The sequence below is a fragment of the Thunnus albacares genome, chromosome 1 (genome assembly GCF_914725855.1).
Source record: "Thunnus albacares chromosome 1, fThuAlb1.1, whole genome shotgun sequence".
NCBI classification, from domain to species: domain Eukaryota; kingdom Metazoa; phylum Chordata; class Actinopteri; order Scombriformes; family Scombridae; genus Thunnus; species Thunnus albacares.
This window is the reverse complement of record NC_058106.1, coordinates 34990484-35012679: the sequence shown is the minus strand read 5'-3', so window position 1 is coordinate 35012679 and position 22196 is coordinate 34990484. Positions and strand designations below refer to the sequence as shown.

The 22196-nt window shown below is 40.9% G+C and overlaps 1 protein-coding gene across 4 annotated transcripts in view; it reads left to right on the top strand.

Annotated features, from left to right (window-relative positions):
* The window catches only part of samd4a (sterile alpha motif domain containing 4A), a 60932-nt gene that overhangs the window by 16001 nt on the left and 22735 nt on the right, over nucleotides 1-22196 (top strand). For 2 of the 4 annotated variants that reach the window (XM_044356113.1, XM_044356122.1), the window contains exons 3-4: nucleotides 15849-16448; nucleotides 20014-20301. In XM_044356113.1, the coding sequence (XP_044212048.1) occupies nucleotides 15849-16448; nucleotides 20014-20301 (888 nt within the window). The remainder of the gene's footprint in view (nucleotides 1-15848; nucleotides 16449-20013; nucleotides 20302-22196) is intronic. The other 2 variants (XM_044356132.1, XM_044356140.1) reach the window with 1 other exon arrangement.

Sequence of the window (22196 nt, the reverse complement as noted above, 5' to 3'; positions counted from 1 at the left end):
TCATGTAATAGAGGAATGAGTTGATGCAGCGGCAAAACTTTAAAGTAAGACACCACCTGGATTTCTTGACGTGGAAGAACCTGTTTGAAAGAGGGTCAGAGTGGATGTGGAATGATGTCAGACGTCGTGAAGAGCACTGTAGTCTGGAGAAGCCACTAAAACAGGATGCTGGCGTCTACAGTAGCCGTGATGATGCTTTTCCTTTTCCCGTGGAAGGGAGACACACACACGCACCGGCAAACATGTTTAACTCATCTACACAAGCAGGTGCTTCCCACTTCGGTATAACCATGCACGCACACACACACACACACTCACACACACTCACATCTTGGCCACTGCTTAAACATTACACAGTATAAATAAATAAGCAGCCAAGAGGAAAAGACCTACTTTACACCTACTGTACACCAACACTGCTGCATGCAGACACAGACTCACACACACAATGTGAAAACCAGATGAGAGCTGTGCTTTATATAAAGTTCTATAATTTGATCAGGTGTCCTGGCTGTGGTGATGCAAGACTGCTATGAAAAGGTGTTCCGCTTCCTGTTCTATTATAGGTCACAGGAGTCTCTCTCTCATCTCTTTGTTGAAGCGCTCCGGAGACACGATTGATCTTTCACTGATTTCATACAGCAGAAGTTCCTCCTGTGATCTTAAAGCAGGAGTGGCCATGCAATGCCTTACTTCTGTATGTCCTGGGGATGTGAGAAAGTGGGCCAGTTTCCACATTTACCCTGTTGAAAGTGTTCCTTATATCTTAACTACAGCATCAAAGACATTTTTTTTATCATGAAATATATCATATCATAAAAGACGTTGCAAATGATTTCCTTTTGGAGAAGTGATTTGTAGCCTGTGGTGTTTTCTGTAATGTTCCCTGGTTTCCATGATGGGAGAAGAGTGATGTGGCAGGAAAGCTCTGACTAACCATTTGGGTGTGGATGATGACCAATAAAAACAGTCGGTCGGCCCCCTGAATGTCGATGATTCGAATGATCAGTTGAGGAGCCTCTAATTTAAAGTTCATGTTGTCGGGCAACTTGTTGGACTTTTTCTTTCTTCTTTTTCTTTTTTTTAAGGTGTGTCATTGTACACAGAGCAACAGAGGAAAACAGTATGGCAAACTTTGTCTTGTCTCAAAATAATCAAACTGTTAACCTGACTGTAATGGAAAAACAGAAGGATGATAGCAGAGCAACACCTGCCTCGTTTCTCACTCCTTTCTTCTTATCACTCCACTGCTGAATGTTAGCAAAGTCGAAGATTACTTGTGAACCAGATGCTGACACTGAGGTCTCTACTGCTTTCCAGTATGATCACCACATCAGCTGACAATGCTGTCAGCGGCCTCATAGGAGAGCTGCTGTGTAGTCAGCTAAGCTTTTATTACTGAACTATGATCAGGATGCACAGTTTTCATTTCTTTGACTGTGTGCTAATCTGATGTTTTCACAGATCATGAATAATATAGTATTTCTCATAATTCTAGGTGATGTGTATAGATGAAAATTCATCTGTAGTGATGTTGTTTATTTTAAACGGTACTCACCATACATAACACACATAAAACAGACCACAGGTGTGTCTTTGATATAAACGCACCTCCGTCTCTTTTGATTGACGGAAACCTGTTTTTTTATATACTTGAGGTTTAAGAAGTGGGCTTGCTTACTGTCAGTAAGTGCACGTACTGCATGTTAAGACAAAGCGGATGTATGTCAGTCGTGTTTGTTTAAATCTGTCTATTGTCTAAATATCCAGATCAGAGCAGTGTGTGTGTGTGTGTGTGTGTGTGTGTAAGAGAGAGTCAGTGAGAGAGAGCAGTGTAAATCACCTGCTGAGTAGTTTCCTGACAGCTTGACTGCCTGTTTCCTCTCACTCAGCCTCACCTGTCTGGCACGATGACTGACGCACTGATTATTTAGATGGACAGGGATGGATTCTCTCTCTCTCTTTGCTCTCTTCTTCCTCCTCAGTTTCAACACTCTCCCAGGTGACCTATTACAGTTTAGCCTCAAAGCTTAAACTTGTCCTAATGTTCACCTCGGCAGCTGAGGCTGACCTTAAAAGAATAACAAACAACACTACTTAAAGGCTGGTGTTGCTGGTGTATGTATATTGTTTTTCAGGGTAAATTTAGATAATCTGTGGATTTCATTTCATTTTATTTTACAGCAGAAAATAAGACTTGACTCAATCATAGCATGGCTCAAAGACATGGCATAAATGTGTTTATCATCGGCAGCTGTATCCATATACGTCTCATTTTACTGGACGACAGCAAGTTATGCTTCATTCATGCCATGTCAGGAGGATGGGTGTTTTGACTCGGGAGAATTTACGTATCATTTTTATCTTCATTGAAAGCTCTGTAGTCACACCATGAAAATGTAAAAGTAGCCTAAATTAGCTGCTCTCACACACATATTTTTGTCAGCAACAATGTAAACCAGATTGAAACAAACTGTGGGCTTTATAGCTCCTTTTATTCAGCTTTATTCAGGAAATTGTAGCTATTAAAAACGTGCCATATCTTCACGTGTTTTAACAGCTGAAATAAACGCTTATTCTCACTGCACGCTTTTTCTCACGCGGCAGCTTGTAAATATAGACTGTCTGATATGTCGTGAATGTGGCATAAAGTCATTTCCCTTCGGAATGTTAAAGTCATTCTAGGAAATGTCTAAACTTTAAAAAACATTTTTAGACTAGACAGGAGCAAAGAGTCCTCCTCCTCCTCCTCCTCTTCCTCCTCCTCCTCCTCCTCGTCTTCTCTCCAGCGGTTATGTCAGTAGGTCAAACTGAGGCCAAGGTCAGACTGATCACACAACATAAACTCCGTCTCGAACAGTCTCTCTCCTCTCTCTGTTTCTCTGTTGTCTTTTCTCTTGTTTTCTCTTTCTTTTGTCTATTTTTTTTTTTTTTTTTGCCTCTTGTTTATTCCACGATTGATTGTACCACCTTGTTTATTTTTCAATGTACCGTCTCTTTCTGTTCTTTATCCTCCCTCAGTTGAAAACCTGATGACGTCGATGAAATCTCCACTCTGTCTTGCTGTGTCTTATATCCACCCCCTTCCTTCTCTCCTCCCTTATCCCCACACGTGTATGTGTGTGTGTATGTGTGTGTGTGTGTGTGTGTGTGTGTGTGTGTGTGTGTGTACAGGGCCCCTAAGCTTGTGTTAGGGCCTGTGGGAGCCTGCCTGCACTTCTTGTCAGGACATGGGCTCTCTTTTTCCTTCCTTCCCTCCTTCCCTCTCTCTCTCTCTCTCTCTGGGTGGGGCGATACAGCATATAGCATTAGATCATTCATATCCTATATTTCTTGTACCACACCTCTTTCACTGCACATACACACTGTCCCACCAGCCCCTCACTCTCTCTCTCTCTCTCTCTCTCTCTCTCTCTCTCTCTCTCTCTCTCTCTCTCTCTCTCTCTCTCTCTCTCTCTGTTTTAACTTTTACTCTTTTTGTTCTTTCTTGCTTGTTTCCTGTTTCTTTTATTCTTCTTTATTTTCTTTATTTCTTTTTTGAGTTGTAAACCAGTTTTTATTCCTTGGGGTTTTTTTGCTGTTTCAACTTTTCTTTAAAACTTTTGTTTGTTTTGTTTCTTTTCTACACATTTTTATTTTTAGTTTCTTTTGCTTGTTCTTCCTTTCTCCATCTTTCCCTCTCATGTGTTGTTACATGATGTCCTTTACTGCCTTTTTCTCTTTTAATTCATTTGTCCCTCTAACGTTCTGTTTTTTCTTTCTGTTTCTTCCTTATTTACATCCAGTCCTTTATTTTTAAAGTCTCTCTTTCACCCTCTTCTTTCCTTCCCCTGCTGTAAACTTGAATCACCCCAGTCCGTGTGACTTGAAGACGCTCCTTGAAATGTGTCTGTGTATGTGTGTCAGCTCGTAACGAGCGATTAAAGCTGATCGAATAAAGAGTGCAGCTTCCCTCCTTGTTTCAGTTTAGTCCGATGGGTCCCACCCTAGCCAGACCTCTGATGCATGGGGATGGAGTGTTGGGTGGGACTGTGTGTTGAGTCAAGACCAAAGGGGTTGAAACTGAGAGCAACAGGGCCGGGATTATCCCAGCACCTGCTTTTCAAAGGGTTTATGTAGCTTTTTCAGAGAATCTGGTTTTTGATTTTTCCAACCACAGAGATGAAACCACAGATCCCATAAACTATCTTGCCTCAACAGAGTATCACTGCATCCTGGATATGATTCACCAAGTAAAAGTAGTTTTTTGGGTGGTGGCTATGCTGATAGGCAAAAAAGCAGTAGGAACATTTGCACACTTCCTCAGATGTCTCTCCTACGGGTTTTTATACATCTCTGTTTCTGTTGTTATCCGACTGCACAAACATAAAAAATAGTGTTATAATGCAAATAGCCAAGGAGTTATGCTATGCCTATGTGTGCAACCAAAAAAAGAAGTAATATACATCACTAGATAATATACCAGGAGTTTTTTGAGTTTCTTTTATGCAGCCAACCCTTTTCTTGGGCTCTTCTTTAATGCAAATGCCCCCCAAATACTCCACAAATATCTGCATATTTCACAACATCCAGCATCCAAGTACCATTACACAGTCTTCATCTTCATTCTTGCACTCCAGTGTTTGCCACATAACAAAGTCCAAGCCCACCTGAGTCCATTAAATGTGATTGATGTGCTGTGAATGACAGACAAGATTTACACTGTTATGATATTGGCCCTAAATATAAAATGACTCCTTTTCCAGCATCTGTTTTTGGGAGGAGGAATAGATTTTTTGAAGATGAGAAACAATTAATCAGACTAGTTATGTTGGGGAACTAGATGTAGTAGTTCATGGATCAGATAGTCTTCATCACTGAAGTGTTTCTCTTGTAAAAGTGAACTATTTAATATACCTAACCTACATTCATGCAGATTGTTGTTGTTTAAAGTGCAGCTAACTCTTCTTTCTGTTTATCAGTCGCTCACTGACACACTCTCCTGTCAGGCTTTTAATGAATTTCTGTTGCAGCATTTTTCAGACTCTTTTTGAGCTCATCATGACGCCGTCTGAAATCTGTAATTGTTTCTTGGCAGATGATTTGGTTCTCGGTTTGTTTTGACGCTTTTGACTTGTTTTCACTCATCAGGAGTTTTTCTCCTTGGCAACCAAACATGTTACACAAGTTGTTTCGGGACTTGTTGTGTTTTAGGGTTTTTTTTTCCTGTTGCTCTGTGTGTGGTTTGTATGTATTGTATACAAGTTGTTTGTGATAACTGTCATTTGTGTTTGTTTGTGTAGAGCTTGAGCTTGGTGTTGCTGCAGGACTTTCTTAAGTTTTATCTCTGCTTTGCTTTGCTTTTATTCTTGTCAGTTTGTAATAGGGCTGTGTGATATGGCATAAAATATGATTACGATATTTTTTTCCATATTGATCAACATCAATATTTATCACAATATATATCATTTGATAATGCTGCCAGTTTGAAGAGTATCCTGATAATGCCTGAAGCCTGAAGAAACCAGAAGGTTCATTAGTTAAACTTTAGAATATAGTTTATTAACATAGAAAATAGAATAACATGTAAACATTTAACTTTGCAAACATGCTTCATCTGCCATAACAAAACAATACAAGTTAGTTTGCCTTGAAACTTATTTAAATAATGTAAATAAAACTAAAAAACTGATTACTATCACATCAGATTCCTTTGGCAATGCAGCAAACGTCTCAAATGTTTAGAAGTTCAACCAAGACAAAAAAAGTAAACAACTGGATCACAAAGGCCCTGACACATTCATACACTGTAAGATAAAATAATAACTGTAAGATAGAATAAATTTAAAAGATATTAATTCTGTACTGGTTTTAGGGGTAGGGTACATCTGTCAAATGTTTTAGGGGTAGAAATCTGAGCAAAATTGTAATCCAGTCATTATGCTACATCTTTTATATATATGTACAGTATATATTCTGCTGTAACCTCTTCATTCATCTTACTGACTACGTTATTCTCTGTTTAGTTCACATATCATTAGATTCGCTAGTTTTCTTTATGAAACAACACTAGCTTACTCTGTTTACTAGCTTCGAGCTTAAACTAGCTTAGCAGTTAGCTTTGTGCGTTTGCAGTCAAAGCAGCCTCGTTAAAACGATGGTGATGTCTCTACTAGAGAAACGTGTCTGTGAGTTAGATCAGCTTTTTTCAGCTAACCTTACTTTAGACATGATGATAGCACTAGCGTAGCCTCGTTAGCTGTGGTAGGAAATGGGCGTGTACTTTGACGTGCAGGCTGAAAACTGCGGACTGACTGGCTGTTGTCGTGTTTATTTCTGCTGTGATAAGCTGTTATATCCATCCATATCAAGTAAAAAGAGTTTATCGTCGTTATCGACATAAATGTTATTGTGATCTGTTTCAAGATTGTTTTGTTGTTCCCCTGCACACCTGCTCTCTGTTTAGTCTCGTTAGCCTTGCCCTGGTCGTTGCCTGCCGCACCCTCGTTGTCTTCATTGTTAAGCAATCCTCGGGTTTCCCTCTTTATTCCAGCGTCTGCCCCCACTCAGCTGTGTCTTGTTCTGTGATTAGTTCCTTGTGTATTTATACCTGTCTGTTGTTTGTGAGTTCATAGTAATCAATGTATCCTGGTGTTTGCAGCTGTTGTTTTTGCTCCTTATGTTTCTAATCAGTCAGGTCTGTTTTTGTCTTCGTCTTCCAGTAACCAGAGTCTGGTAATTAAATAATCATTTTCTTCAGTTCCTGTCACCTGCCTGTTGTTTCTGCATTTGGGTTCACTTGCCTGCATAAGCATGACAGTATCATGAGAAACTCTGGTAGGTTAAACTGGGCTAAATAAACACATTTAGGACTGACTAACTGTAATAGACTCAACACACTTGAAGAAGCTCGCTAGCTTATTAACATTAAGGCTATAAACAAATCATAATGCAACACTCAATGTAATGTAACACAGGTACTGTCAAGCCCTCAAGTTTAAAACCTGATATCTAGAAAGAAAAGTCACAGCCTCCATACTCACCCCCCACGTTTTGGATTGCATGATAAAGTTTATTTTTGTCTGTTTTGTTTTTCCTCATACTAATTTAATTGTGGTTTAATTTACATGGAATAATATCTGTAAGCTTTCACTTTAGGGGGAAAGAGAAACTGAAAATATGCCTGTGGAAAAAAACCCCTCCTAATAGTTCCACTGTCAGAGTTGTAATGAAGACATTAAGCACTCATACATGTGACATACTGCCTGACCAGCATCCCATGTCAGTGTTTTGTGTAAACGGCTAGAGACGGTGATATTATGGCTCATTATGCGCAGTGTGACGAGGGTCCCATATCCGGTCAGACCCATCGTACTCATTGTTTAAGTGGAAGTTTAGTACAGAGTGGGGATAGGACTGAGGTTTGGGGTGTGTATATGTGTGTGTGTGTGTGTGTGTGTGTGTGTGTGTGTGTATGTGTGTGTGAGCTCGGCTGTGGATCCGTTAGGAATCACTGCATTCTTCAGCAGCAGGCTCTGTGGTATGCCAGCACATTCCCCACTGCTGAGCTGGAGAATCCACTCGGAAAGCAGGAGCGGGAACTTTTCCTTTCTACCCCCTCCCACCCTTCACTCCACCATCTACTACTCTCTTTCTTTACTTTGTTCTCCTTAAGTCACCCTATCTCCCTTTTCTCCCTTCCACAACTTCCTCTAAGTGGTCCAAACTGTGTTTTACAAATTCCTTCCCCACAGCCTTTGTCTGGCCATAAAATCTGGAAGTCTTGTTTTATATGTGTGTGTGTTTCCGAGTCTATGCTGTATAACTGTGTTGTAATTCATTTATAGTTTAAAAAGTCAACTCCAGGACCTTTCAGAGTCCCTTCCCCTCTCCCTCTCTCTCTCTTTGTGTTTTTCAGCGAGCTCATATTAACCTTCTTGGCAGGTCCTTTCCTAAATTAAGCCCCCTGCTCTGTTTATTGTTGGTCAGCTTCTCTCTCTCTCTCTCGCTTTCGCTCAGATTGCTGTCCTCTGGTTGGTAAAGGGAACACACTGTGTCGGACTCGGTGTTGAATCAACAACAGCTAGAGTTAGTAGCCGGTAGTGGGACAGAGTGAGCTAGCCTCATGTTTGTTTTGCTAACAGGAGACGCACAGGACAGAGGTTTAGAGGCCACACACACACACACACACATACACAGGCTTGTGACAAATTTCCATGGACCTCACCCTCCTCAGTTACACCTCAGCTATAGCTCTAACCTTAACCCTAACCACTAATCCTAATCTTAAACCTAAACCTAACCTCAAAACCCTACATTTACCTGCTTTTAGTAATCTGTTGATCTTGTGACAGTGTCTGGAAATGTTGTAAAGAAACACACACACACACTAGTTTATGTTTATGCAACCTCACAGTGGTTGATATGGAAGGTTTTTTTAGGCGTGAGCTGGGGTCAAGTGTGTACACTTACACACCTTTCCACATGCACTCTATGTGTACGTACATTCTCCCTCCTTGTCTCTCTTTCACTCTCCGACAAACACACGCTCTTCTCTCTCAAAGCTGGTGTGTCATTGTCAGTGCGGTTGGAAGTTAATGTGTCATTGTGTCCCTTTGCTGACCACTAATATGGTCTTATCTGTTGTGCTAGCTGCCTTGTTGTGGCTTTGTGAGCTGTTGACCCATCTATATTTAGAACGAGAGGAATCATGTGTCCAACAGGCTCCACGTGTGAGAGGGTGTGCGTGTTTGCACATAACCAATGTGTAACAAATGAGCTAAAACAATCACATTGTTTCCACCACTGTCACTTGTGTCCTGTGATCACAGAGTCGGAGGTGAAGAGGGCACGCTGTATCCAGCTCAGGGTCAAAGTTAAACCCAGTGATCATCTGCTGCTTCGAGGTTCTGGCTCCTTATTTGCAGGGGATTCATATTGCTTGAAGATGTAATGTGATAAATATTGATTGTGGAGATTTTCAGAGTTTTTTGTTGCTTGCTGGCTTTTTGTTTGCGATTTGATGGAATTAGAAAAAACCTGGGAGATGAGGAAGATGAGCAGCTAACTCAGACCACTGAGTCACTGTTACACTCCTGTTTGTCAGTGATCTGAATCCTGTGCTAATTCACCACAGTTACAGTCAGTAAAGTAAAATGTGCAGTTAAAAGAGGCTACTGTGTCACAGCGAATACAGGAGTCTTGTGATATCGTACGGTACTTTTTTGTCATTAAAAATGGAGCTAGTAGAAGAAACTTGAGGGGAAGAATTATTAATATCTAAATTAAAATGATAAGTAGATTGTAAACCAATTAAATAAGCAATCATACATCTGTACAAATAATTAAGTATCTAATAAAAAATCATGATAATTGAGCCAAGTGACAAATTGCTTTCCAGGAATGTTGTCATTTGAAATATAAAATAATTGTATCCTGTTTTCTTCAATGATTAACTGATTTATTCCTATTCTATCTAAGTAAATTATCTTTATTAATACAATTTTGTCACAATTAGTCTTTGACCCTACATGAAAATAGCAGTATTTAAATAGTGTTAGTGAATACTCACCTAAACCCAAGTCAGTATTTACATTGTCATTAAGAGACTGCTCTGATTTCCACGTGAAGGATAGATGACTGCTTTTATTGATCCACTTTAATCTAATATCTTATTCTGTTTAGAATTCCTTAATTACCCTTATTCCCTAAAACTGACTCGGCTGCATCTACGTCATCTGAGTTTTACGTCAGAGCTCCCTAGAACAGGGCTCAGAGACGAGAGTGAACTTGTTGTACACGTATTAGGACAGAGTTATATTGATAGAGATAGCTGAGCAAGATGTCTTACAGTTAAGGAGGAAATTAGTCACTTACTCAAACACCACACATGTTGTTAGTCTGGTTCCAGACCTCTGTGAGGTCAGAGATCTGAGAGTCAGATAGGTCTGGTGTTGTGCTCATTAATTGTTTCCATATCAGAGCTTTTTGGGTGGGTTTAAGAAAGGTGGACGTCATCTTCTTACGTCAGAGCAAGAAAAATGGCCATAAAACTGTGGATGAGATTGATTCAACTGTATAGGTTGTTGTGAGTTGACTTACAGAAATAACAATCCAAATATTTGTTTGATTGTTAAGCTGTAAAGTGCTTCTAGCAGCTTCTACTGCAGCTTTGTTACCGTCACTTGTTACTGATAGGTTAGGGCAAAATAAAACAAAAATAAAGACAAAGTCAGGTTGAATAATAAAATATAAAACAAAATAGTTCATTCTGGTTATGAGGCTGTGTACATCTTGTGTCTTCCTACATTTTATTTATGTTTTGTGACCATGGATTTAGAAATTGGTACCTTTTTGTTTGTTGGTGGAGGTCTAGAGAGACACCTTTCATCTTTGATTTTGAGGGACTGACACCCGGATGCACCTAGCTTTGTGATCTCAAAGTGGCCTCTTGTAAGTGTTTTTCACCCACAGATAATAAAGCCACAAAGGTTTCCTAACAGAGGTTTTGCCTCATGGTTGAAAGTAAACATTAGGACCTGTACAGACATTAAAATGACCTTCAAATGCCAAAGATGGATAGAAACTGAATTGACTAAATGCAGTGTTGCTGTATTAAACTGTCCTATCAGAGGAGGGTTAATGGATCTGTCTGTATTAGACTCGATGTGGACAATATTGGTATCACGGGTATCAAAAAGTCACTAAATGCCCATTAGTTTCTAAACAAACATAGTGACAAGGGTAACACATCAATAAGCTTTCCAGTCATCTGCAATCAACAACCTGTCAAGTCCGAAATTTACATTGACTTTTTAATAAATATTGATGTATGTTGATAAAAGTCAGTACCAAAGCAGCTAAATAACTTCAGAACTTGGTAGCTGCAAATCACTGCTGGGATGAAACCAGAGCCTCTTACTTCATGTACCGTCAGTTAGAATATAGCAACAGATTGACCAAGTTTCTCGTAATGTGAACGCACAGTGAACCGCTGACTTCCTTATCAGTCTGCTTTCTGTTTCCGTTGCCCTTTCTGCAACGCGTTCAAAGCGGCAAGGTTGTGGAAGAAAGTCGGGGCAGGTCGATGAGGGACTGACAGGATAAGAATTGTACTTGGAGAGGCGGGGGCTGTGTTGAAAGCAGCACCCTTGTTGTGATGCCAAAGAGGGTGTCAGAGGGCAGTGCCAGGGCAGGATGGCACACAGAGTTCACCAGTGCACATTGTCCACAACAGGGAAATGCTGTGTCAGCCCCCGAACAAATGACTCTCTCTCTCTCTGTCTGAGGTTTCGGTGTTTGTGTATGTCTGACTTTCGTTTTAAGTATTTCTTCTCAGTGATGCCGTTGTGATTCATCAGTTACCAGCATGCCCCTGTCTCTGTCTGGCATGACAGAACAAACTTTACATCCTTTGTCTGGCTGAATTCCCTGTAATCACTTTCTTTCACTTTGAGTTTTAGTGTTTACTCCCTTTAGACTGTATGGGACACTCACAACCCTAATTTTGACTTCATTCTGAAATATTTTTTTTGTTTTTTCTGTTATTCATGGAACCAACATGTGTATAACGATAGTATGAGGCCTGTTGCTGCATCCTCGCAGATGGGATGCAGACTGTGAGTCAGAAACAGCAGACACAAGGGAGAAAACGAGGTATTGGTCGTGCCGTGTAAGGTGGAACGGTATCTGTGTTCGCAGTGTTTCCCTCCTCCGTCAGTGTCGTAACCTCAGTTTAACCGCTCCTCTCCTCATCTCTCCTCCCCTCTGTTTTACTCCAGTTGGACGAAGTTAGCACTTTCCCCTCAGGCCTCAGGGTGGGAGCGACCATGCTGGGAGAGGAGTGAAGGAAAGAGTCTGACATGCATGGGAAAACCCTGCTTCACACTTGCACAGTTCTCTCTCTCTCTCTCTCTCTCTCTGTGTCCCTGTCATGCTGGGTAGAATCTGGTCCATTTGTGTAAAGAGGTAGCCCGGTGTTTCTACTAGCAGTTGACCTTTACACCAGGCTGGGTGTGACTCCCTCGACCCCTCTGAGTGGTGAGACATACTGCATGTCTGTTCGGTGTGAAGGGAACTGCTCCAAGGCGAACTCCTTGACCTTTTAACTTCGGTGGAAGAGGTCAATAAGCCTAAAGTATCCTCCTGACTTGTAGGTGTTAACTTTTCATATCTTCTTTTCAGATATTCTCATCTGGTTTAAAAAAAAATCAGGTTTTATTCAGAGAGGACAGATTTAGCCTCTGGTTAACACTCTCCTGAAATTTACAAAGATTACAAAAAGCACAATTTTAGCACACGTTTTATCTGTGACTTCTCCCCTCCAAGGTTCACTACAACTTCCCAATGCCGAGGCCAAACAATCAGGAGTCTGAAAGCCACATCTCTCTCTTCTTTGTTGGCAGAAGTACTGTCCTTATAGAAGGGCACACATGTATTCAACAGATATAATCTTGGATGGCAAAAGGATTATTACTGAACCACATTTATATTAACGTTCATGTATAGTTTTTTATTTAACTTGCCGGTACATTTATTGACAAAGTGAACTCAATATCTCAGAGCTAAACAGTTTTTTTCTTTGTGCTTCACAATCTTTAACTTCTCTAGCACAGTGACCTTCTGAGTTAGAAAGTATCACGACTGTGAATAAGGAGTTCATGAGAGGGTGATGAGACTTCCTGTTGGCTCTGAATTTGTGGGTTTGTGTGGATGGAGTAAGAGAAAACTCCTGAGATCTCTCTGCTTTGTTGAATTCACAGACAGAAGGAATGAACAGTCACTTTTACACAAGATTACTGTGTTAACATGTGTACTAAATATAAAACTACAATGTACAGGAGATTTTCTTCTGCATGGCGTTACTTTCCAGACTCATTTATCAGGGTTGCATGTGGTGTTTAAGGCCAACATTACCATTTAATATTTTACGAAAATAGCTGACGACTAGGTAGTAGAAGAGTCTGTGATATTGTCAGATATTTCTGAAAGAATTATTTGGCCACACCTCTAGTTTTAGAACAAATGGTGATTGTGAGAAAATTGAGCAAATTGAAATACACCACAATCATCAATTATCTTGTGATTGAAAAGTTTGCTCTGCGAGGAGCAACTGAGGAAGTGTTTTATGTAGTTGAGAAATGAAACGGAGCACGTAATGGCTTCAGATTGTTTTAATAGGCCTACACAGAATGCTTTTCACAGATTATATGAAGCATGTTTTAAAACTAGAATATGACATGTTGCTGTTTTAGACAACTAATTCAGAAAAAATCTCAGTACTATGATGAGGTAGTGAGTCAGTTTTTGCCATATTTAGCTTGTGACTCTTCAGTTGCCATTGGTTATTGAGTTTGTGATAATAAAAGATTAGTCAGCCCTTTTTATGGTGTTTGTATAATTTGTGGTAGTAGAAAAGCTTTTTTCCTTAAGTCACTAGTATATTTAATCAGAAGTGCTTGTCAGATGGTGGAACAGCTTCAGAAACGCCTCCCACGCCCCCACCTTTCTAATGTCAGAATGACATAATGTTGGGGTGGATGTGTCCGTCAATTTCTAGTTCTTTTCTAGTAAACCCGGCCCTTAGACTACCACAAAAATTTAAAAAGGTTTAAAACATTTTATTGAAATGATGTAAAAAGTGAAAATGATGATGTTCAAAGGTTGGAAGTGCACTACTGCCTCTATAAGTTTTCTTAGAGCGTGTATCAGTGTATCTCTTACATCTTAATGTTTTCCAGTCATTTGGAAATAAATGAGTTTTAATCATGGAACAATTCCTGTTCTCAGATGGAGCGAGGCTTGCCTCATTCAAAGGAATGAAGGATTACGTCATCACTGGAGCAGAGTGGAGTAACTCCCTGGCTCCCCTCACTCTCTCCTCCTCGCTCCCACCCTTTATTTATTTTCTCCTCCTCGCTCTTAAAACTCATTTTTACCTCAGCCTCCCCCACCTCCTCTACCTCAGTCTCCCCCACCACCTCCTCTCTCCTCACGCTTTCTCCGTCACTCTCTGTGGCGGTCGTCTGCTGAAGTTTGCGACAGCCTGCGGCCCGGCTCACGTCACTCATCCACATTAGCTGACATGGAGCCTGTTTTGTTGGAAGCCAGCCTGTGTGAAACGGGCAGCTGGCTCATCCAGCCCCATCTTGGTAGATGTGACACACACATGACCTCAGAGGCAAAAATCCCCCTTTCATTTTCATAAAATGCCTGTGAACTTAAAACGAGTGAGTGAGAAATTACAATTAGGAACCTTTTCTGTTCCTGTTCACGGGTTTTTGAGAAGCCAGATCCAGCAGTCAGATTAATCTTTCTATTGTGTTCTAAGAGTTAAAAAAGAAAAAGTTTATTTTGATTCGGAAACCACCGAGCATGCAGACTGAAGCTAAAGGTTTTTGTGGTATTATGATAAAAACACTCCTGATGATATAAATAGACAATGTCAATATACAGGAATTGTCTTTGGCGCCGTCTCAAAAGTATTAAAAACAGATCAGATCTCATACAGGGCATCTGACATTTGAAAAACTAGCTGCTCAGTAGCATAAAGTTTACAGTGGTTAAAGGGGCGCTCCGCAAATTTTACACATGGAGTACAGTTGACTCATCACGAGGAGTACTCCTCAGCCCTAAGAAAACAGATGTATAACATCATCTGCGGCTCTGGAGGGAGCTTTCTAAAGTTTGAGAAAAAAAAAACAAAACAAACCCTGGTGATGTCATCAGGAGGAGGCAGTAAGGCTCTAATGAAAGACGCCATTAAGTTGGATAGTTGGGATTGTCTCGGCCTCCGCTGCATCAACGTTGACAATTATTTTTTAAATCTTTCTCTTGTAAGTGCCCCAACTATATTATGGATGATTAAATTCCCTTATACGTTCTCATCTTAGTACAGTTATTGTATGATCGTTGTATATTGTAGTGTATATTTATTGCAATTGCATCATTACGTAGTTGAATAAGATTTCAAACCTAACTCAGACATGCTGCTCATCCATGTGTGTGTTTGTGTAAAACTGCCCATCCTGTGAGTAGGTTCAAGTCCCAATTATTTAATCTCTGAGCTCTGGTTGTCTCTCATGGGATGAACTGAATGTGAACCTTGTTTGGAAGGCTTCAGGGTCTGTGGTCTTCCATCTGCCCCGTCAGTGCTGCAGCTGTCCACTCGACATGGCAGAGAGAGCTGTATGTCACCACGAAGTAGACTGTGACATTGGGATATCTTTGGACAGAAGGGCTGGCAGATGTATTTTCTAGTTTCACCTCATAAGTCGGATTTAGAGACGAGATCCTTAGGGTTAAGAATGGCCGCAGTGGTCAAATTCACACAGGCACCGATGCACACATCTCCCGAGCAGGAAGTGAGGCCTGGTTGCGTCCTGTTGCGTCCCGTCTCTATTTGTGTGGTTGTCCAAAGCTGTTGCCCTGACCTGTTGGTATCTATAGCCCTGGTCCAAGATGATAGGAATGGGCTCCTAACGGCCTACTGACTCGGACAACAATAGAGCTCCATGACCTCCAGGTTATGTATATTTAGAGAAAGAACAAAATAGAAGGATGACGATGTAGTGGGCCTGATGTCATCTTGGTGTCTTCTATTTTTAACTGCACATGTGTCTACTAATCCATCTGTCCATCTAGCAATTACATTATCCTTTGCTACCACCTTTGGATATCGTGCAGCAGCATTCTCTGTAATGCCGAAATCTCAGAATATGTATCTAGTGTTGATTTGTTCATCGCTGTGGTCGAGTCAGGTCACCCACAACTCTTGAATTCATACAGTCATACACACCTTGATATTGGACACTTGTAAAGTGAACGGTGGGCTACTGGTGTGTAATTTCTTCCTTTCTCTCCTCTTACAGGGGTCATCAGTCAATGGCAAAGTGAGCCTAAGGAACGTGTCATCTCGCTTGTCCTCACCCATCTCCCACTGCTCAAACCCGGCAACATAGAAGCTAAGGGTGAGTACATGCGCCTGCTACCACGCATCCTGGCTCACACCATCGAGCACGGCCACCACCTGGAAGAGTCCCGCCAGCTCCTGTCCTACGCCCTCATCCACCCCGCCACCTCCCTGGAGGACCGCGCCGCCCTGGCGCTCTGGCTCAACCACCTGGAGGAGAGGGCAGCCGCCAGGGGAGACTCACTGGAGAGGCCGCCTCCCGCCGGGCCACACCACCACCACCACCAGTCCACACCTCCTTCCACCCTCAGCTCGTCAGGATCCTCCTCCTCCTCCACCAACAACTCTTCATCAGGCAACCTCTACTCTTTGCATCACCACCAGCGCTACGGCTCGGACGACCGCCTCAATGGATGGCAGAGCTCCAGGGATTCGGGGCTGGGCGGAGGCTGGCATCAACAGCAGCAGGGCTGTGAAAACGGGCACCTGCTTCTTTACCCATCATCCTCTGTGCCGGCAACCATCAACACGGTCGGAACTAGCGGAGGCGGTAACACTAGTAAGTTAACTCTCCTCTGTCCTCTGTGCCTTGTTGTTGTTTTGCTCTTTAACCAACTCATTTCTAATCAACTCATTCACATATAGATGAAGTCAGCTTGCATCGTGGCCACACAGCACAGCACCTGATAATTTCATAAATACAATAATGTAATGTAATAGTGTGTGTGACTGTAAATTACTACTTTTTAAAATGTGAGTTCCCATAGTTAGACATATATAATGAAATAATTCAGTGAAATTGCTGTTATTTAACATTAACAGTGCCGTTATCTAACACATCCAAAAAATACAATGCGTCTTTTGGCCAAAGCAGAAATAAAATACTGTTCTCATCATCAGTCAAAGTTTTACAAACAAGTCAGCTTTACTTCACAGCCATTTTATCAGTAGCTATGATTCCATACACATTTTGTAAAAGTGCATTTCTACAAAATCTGCAAAAGAAAATCTGTAACAGTTTGTTTCCGTCTACCAACATTATATCAACAGTAGGTCCTATGTATCAATTAAGTTTGACATGAAACATAAAAGATACAACCCAGTTAATGGGATTCAAATTCAGTCTGATGTGTGACAAAGTGGACAGATACAACATATAATGCCTTAAATTAGCAGAGTGATGCTCGGGCTCTTAGATCTGCCCACAGTTGAGGTTACTTGGTGACATTTTCAAGCTAATTCACCAATATTTATTTCACTGATTAGCATTAGATGGTGATTTATTTCCTTGGATTACCTTATTTTTTCAGATATGAGATTGGCTGCATTTTAACCCAGACTTGCTTGTGTACTGCTAAACCCAAAACCACTACACCATGTGAGAGCACCTCAGTGATTACAGCCACCTACTCAGGGCTGGCATGATGATAGCCTCTCTGTCTGGGCCACCTTATCGCCCGCACTCTGGTACAATTTCACACAATGGTCTCACAGCTGTAATTCATGTAGCACACAACACAGACGAGGCAGCTTTAGTCATCTCAAAAAGGAGGTTTTTGCTTTGCAGCACACATTTGAAGGACAATAGCCAGCTGTAGCTGTCAGGTTCATTGTGAAAATTACAGGATTGATTTTGGTATCAGCTGCGCTTGATTGGATATAACACAATTGATACTAAGCCCATAAGGCATCTGTATAGCATTTGCTACAAAGCACAACAAATGCAATGTATATTTAAATTGTGATCAAAGGCTGGTGTCATTATATTGCCATTAAAGAAACTCTTAAGACAAAAAGCACATTCCAAGCTTAGCAAACACACTCAATACACAGTGAACACACTCTGGCCAGACCAACTGCACTCTGAGCAACCTACACAGCAACTACAGAGGCTGTGTGAGGTGGAAGACAACACACAGAGAGGGCAGGGCTGTTGAAATTGAACATAACTATGGTCAGAGCAGGATATTTCCAGACAAGAATGCAAGGGCTCTGTGTTTTTTTCTTTCTGGGAGATGAAAGAAACAGCTGAGGGTTTATAAATAAAGACACATTTAAAACCCTGCTCGCTGCTCCAAGAAAGATCCTCTTGTATTTTTGACTGCGAGCAGCTTCAGTCCCACACAAAAGACCTCCGGATTTCACAACTGATAAACTCTAGTTACCTTAGTCACTAGCACGGGATTGGTGAGCAGACGCTTTTCTAATCGAATGAAAACGAGCATCGAATACACAACAAGCAAACTGGAAGTGATGTGTGGACATTCAGTGTGTAAGCTAGGCGGAGGAAGATGATTAAGTACGTGCCATCAGTCAGATGGGCACCAAATTTGCTGAGCAAACTTAAATTTACACAAAGCTTCTGACATTCTTTCTCTCATGTGTTACATTTTTGATAGATAATATTCGATTATGATCCCAGCTCGGCGTAACAAAGTAAGTCGGCCACAAGTCTTCAGTCCCCCTCCCTTCACGCTGTGCTTCTTCTGGTCATGATGATGATTACAGGAGTATAATTGTCCAACCACATCAACCTGTGTGCTACTGATAGAACATCCTGTTGACCCCCCCCACCCCCCCCACCCATACTCTCAGCCCTTGCCCAAGCCACAGAAGAACATACCACCCATCCTTTCCCTTGTAAGGCAGCCTTTGTGGGAGACTGTATTTAGGGAAAATGGCTAATATTTAGGGACTGGAACTTGTAATGTTAGCTGGGCACCTATTTTAAACGGGGCCCATGAAGTCCTATACATAGCGCCAACAGTAAGAGGACCGCATATAGGAGGAGGAGAGAGACTGGAGTTCTGGTGGCAGCTTACCCCGTCAGGGCGGCGACACAAAAAGCTCTTCGGCTCTCCACCTTTTTATTCTGTTTACCTCCTTTGGCAAAAATCTGACGCTTCAGCAGCTTTCATTTGGTTTGAAATACTGGGATTCAACCCTGAGAACTGAGCGGTAACGCTCAGTTTGATTTGACCCAATTAGGTCTCCATCAAATATGCATCCTGACAAGCACAGGTTTCATTATTATTGAGGAATTAGGTGAGAGATACAGATGAAGGAAAGGAAGAAAGATCGTATAAAAAAACATTTTAGATTTATTTTATTACAATAGTACAGACCGAAAAAGTGCAGCTGTTGTAGACAAAAAACAGGAGAGTTTAGTTTCTTCCTTGTCGTGTAAACGCAGCCCCTTCCCTCCAGCTGCCTTTAGTTAACTTAGCTTCACTTCTGAGCTTCCTTTACAATTATAGCTGTGGAGATCTTGTGTTACTTGTCGTAGATAAAATAAAATGTATCTGAAACCAGATACAAAGCAAAAAAACGTGTCTTTGCACTGCCCTCCAAAACAAATTTAACAGGCACGGTTGGGGTTTTCTTTAAGGAGCTCTTCTAAAACGCAAGTGAACGTAAACTAAAAAGGAATGAAAATGTAATTGTTCAAGTAATTCTGAAACAAATGAACTTTTTTCTATCACGTCAATCTTATAAAATTACAAAGCTGGAAGAAACATCCAAACATGTGCTTGACAACGATATTAGATTAATCTGTGAATGCATGGAGGTACCTGGATGTAGCTGATAACATGAACATTTAATGATTTGACTGTAAAAACAAAGCGATTCACTAAACACAGTGATCAAACTATATCATAGTAGATTAGACATTTATATTTTTCACTCCCTGACCATCTCGAGGCAGCTGATGCTCTTGTAGACTTTAACATACTTGTTTAATCTGGCTTCTAACTGAGTCCTGTTTATGTATTTTATTTATTATTATATATATTTATTATGATCATTATGGTTCATTAAATACATTTTATGTGAGGCTAAACTAATAACGATTAATTTCATCATCAATTCATCATTCTTCATCATTCATCTGCTTATGAGTAATAAGTTTCCATCAGAGCTGAAGGTGACACATTCAAATGTCCCAAAAAAATTACTTGAACAATTACCTGATCATCAAAATAGTTGCTGATTAATCTGTTGTCGTCCGACTAATCATTGCAGCTCTAAAATTGAATATTTTGTTGAGAAACAGCAAAATGAGTGCAGGAGCCCGAGTGTTGGCTGTGCCTCCTCAGGATCTTTAAACCTGACTTGTCTTGCAGTCCTGACAAGTGGAGGTGGCAGCCAGCAGCACAGTCCCCTGAAGCGCTCCGTGTCTCTCACCCCTCCAATGAGCGGCCCCAGCAATCAGCCTCTGGGCCACGTTTGGCTGTCTCAGGAGGACCTACCGACCGCCAGAGGCCCAGCCCTGGACCACGCGCCCCTCTCGCCCCAGAGCAGCATTGCTTCCTCGGGTAGCGGAGGCAGTGAGCATCTGGAAGAGGCTGGTTTAGGAGGAGGTTCAAGTCTGCATCGCAGTTCCTTCCACGAGGAGGGTAGTGGCATGAGGGGTGAGTAGGAAAGATCTGTGTACAGTCGGTAGTACAATTCAGTTTTACTGATGATCATGTTTCTATAAGTATTAGTTTCAAAAGATGCAAAAATATAACAAGAATTTAGAAGTCAATTTAAATAAAATAAGTCTACAGGCTCAGAAACTGCTTTGTCCACAAAAATTAGTCATTCCCTTGACCATCTGTTAAATCCTTACCATAAATAATGACGGGCCTCCATATATTCTCAAATATATATACTGTTTAAGCCTTTAATGTGTACGTTACCCTTTCTAATGGAAGGCTTGATAACATCCGTCTTATCCATTGAGTAGTGCTCGGTCTGTGAATCTTTTTCCATAACAGTGCAATACATTTTCTGGCATCAAGCAAGCTGAGGTCTATTAATGCTCCTTCATTTTTTACTATTTCTCTGGATATAAACCCAACAGAAAAAGCTTAGGGTGCAGTAAGATTTGATTTGGAATAATCTTCTCCGTTATAACTATCTTCCCAGAGTGTTTTAATCTTTCTGCTTTGCCAAACACAATGAAACAATGTTCCTGTAGTTTCTGTACATTTTGTGCATATCTCTGGTATGTTTTTGTTATATCGATTCAGTTCCACCGGTGTCACATGTCGGCATTAATCATTTATACTGTATTAGTTTAAGGCGTGTATTTATAGACTAAACATGAGCTTCAACACAAGCTGCTTTCCAGTCTTCCTCTGAAATTTGGAATTGCAGATTTTCCTTCCAGGCATTTAGATTAGACTGAATATTCAGATGAGTAAGATGTCAGCAAATTGTAAAACTCTGATATGATTTCCAAAGGTGAGCGTAGGGGTCTGATAAGTGCGTTATTTTGATGAACAGAGCTGCTAAGCTGGAGGGACTTCAAGAAGTGTTTTCCATTAAAGTTGAAATGAGACCTCAGCTCGTCAGAAAACATCATAATATCTTAATCTGGCGAATAAAGGTCTTGGATCATTTTAAGTCCTTTAGAGCTCCATAATTCATTTGTTGCATCTGCTCCTCCTGGCACAAATGACTGATGACCTCATATTGGACTAAATTGTGATAATGAATGTGGTTCTTTTAAATATTTTTTTTTACATCATGCCATATCTTTTCCATGTGTTTTACAGTTGGATTTGTTGTTTGTTTCCATAGTTTCTTTCACTGTGTGAGTATACGTATAAGAGAAGGCTGCTTTGACTCTTTGCTCTTTTCTTTACCTAATTTGCCAACCTTCCTCATTACAATATCCACACTTACACCATGTTATGAAGTTTTGTCTCATATTAGAGTGTAATCAGTAGGATTTGTAGTAGCTTTAGCAGAGCAGTGTGAGACGCGTCTTCTTTCGTGGCGGCCATAACCAGAAGTCACATAATAATTTTACTAAAGTTTGTTCTTGTGTGTGATCCTAAATACATGAGAACATTATATTGTTGCCAGACTGCAGAAGTAGTGCATTCTACTGAAAGTGAACGTCACTGAAGGACTGACTGATGCGCATCAAATGTGGATATGCAACAGTCACAAAGTGACCCAGTGACGCACCCTTTAAAAACAAACCAGTATTGCTAAATCAGCGTCCACATCACTAGATGTTGAGTTGTTGTTGAGTCACCAGTACTGACAAACAACATCTGTGATAAAGGAAATTTTCTACTTCATGATCTTATGGTATTAATACCAAGTAAATATCATGATTTATAGTAATGTTTTTATAAGACATTAAAAATATCACCTGTACTTGATGACATACAGCAGAATGGGGAATTTAGCTAACCTGCCCTAGGTATAGGCTGCCCAATCAGGCCCAAGCTTTAATGTGGACAGATACACGACCAGTGCAGTGAAGAAACTAATAAGACTATCTGCTGTGTGTGCCTTACAGGCATTC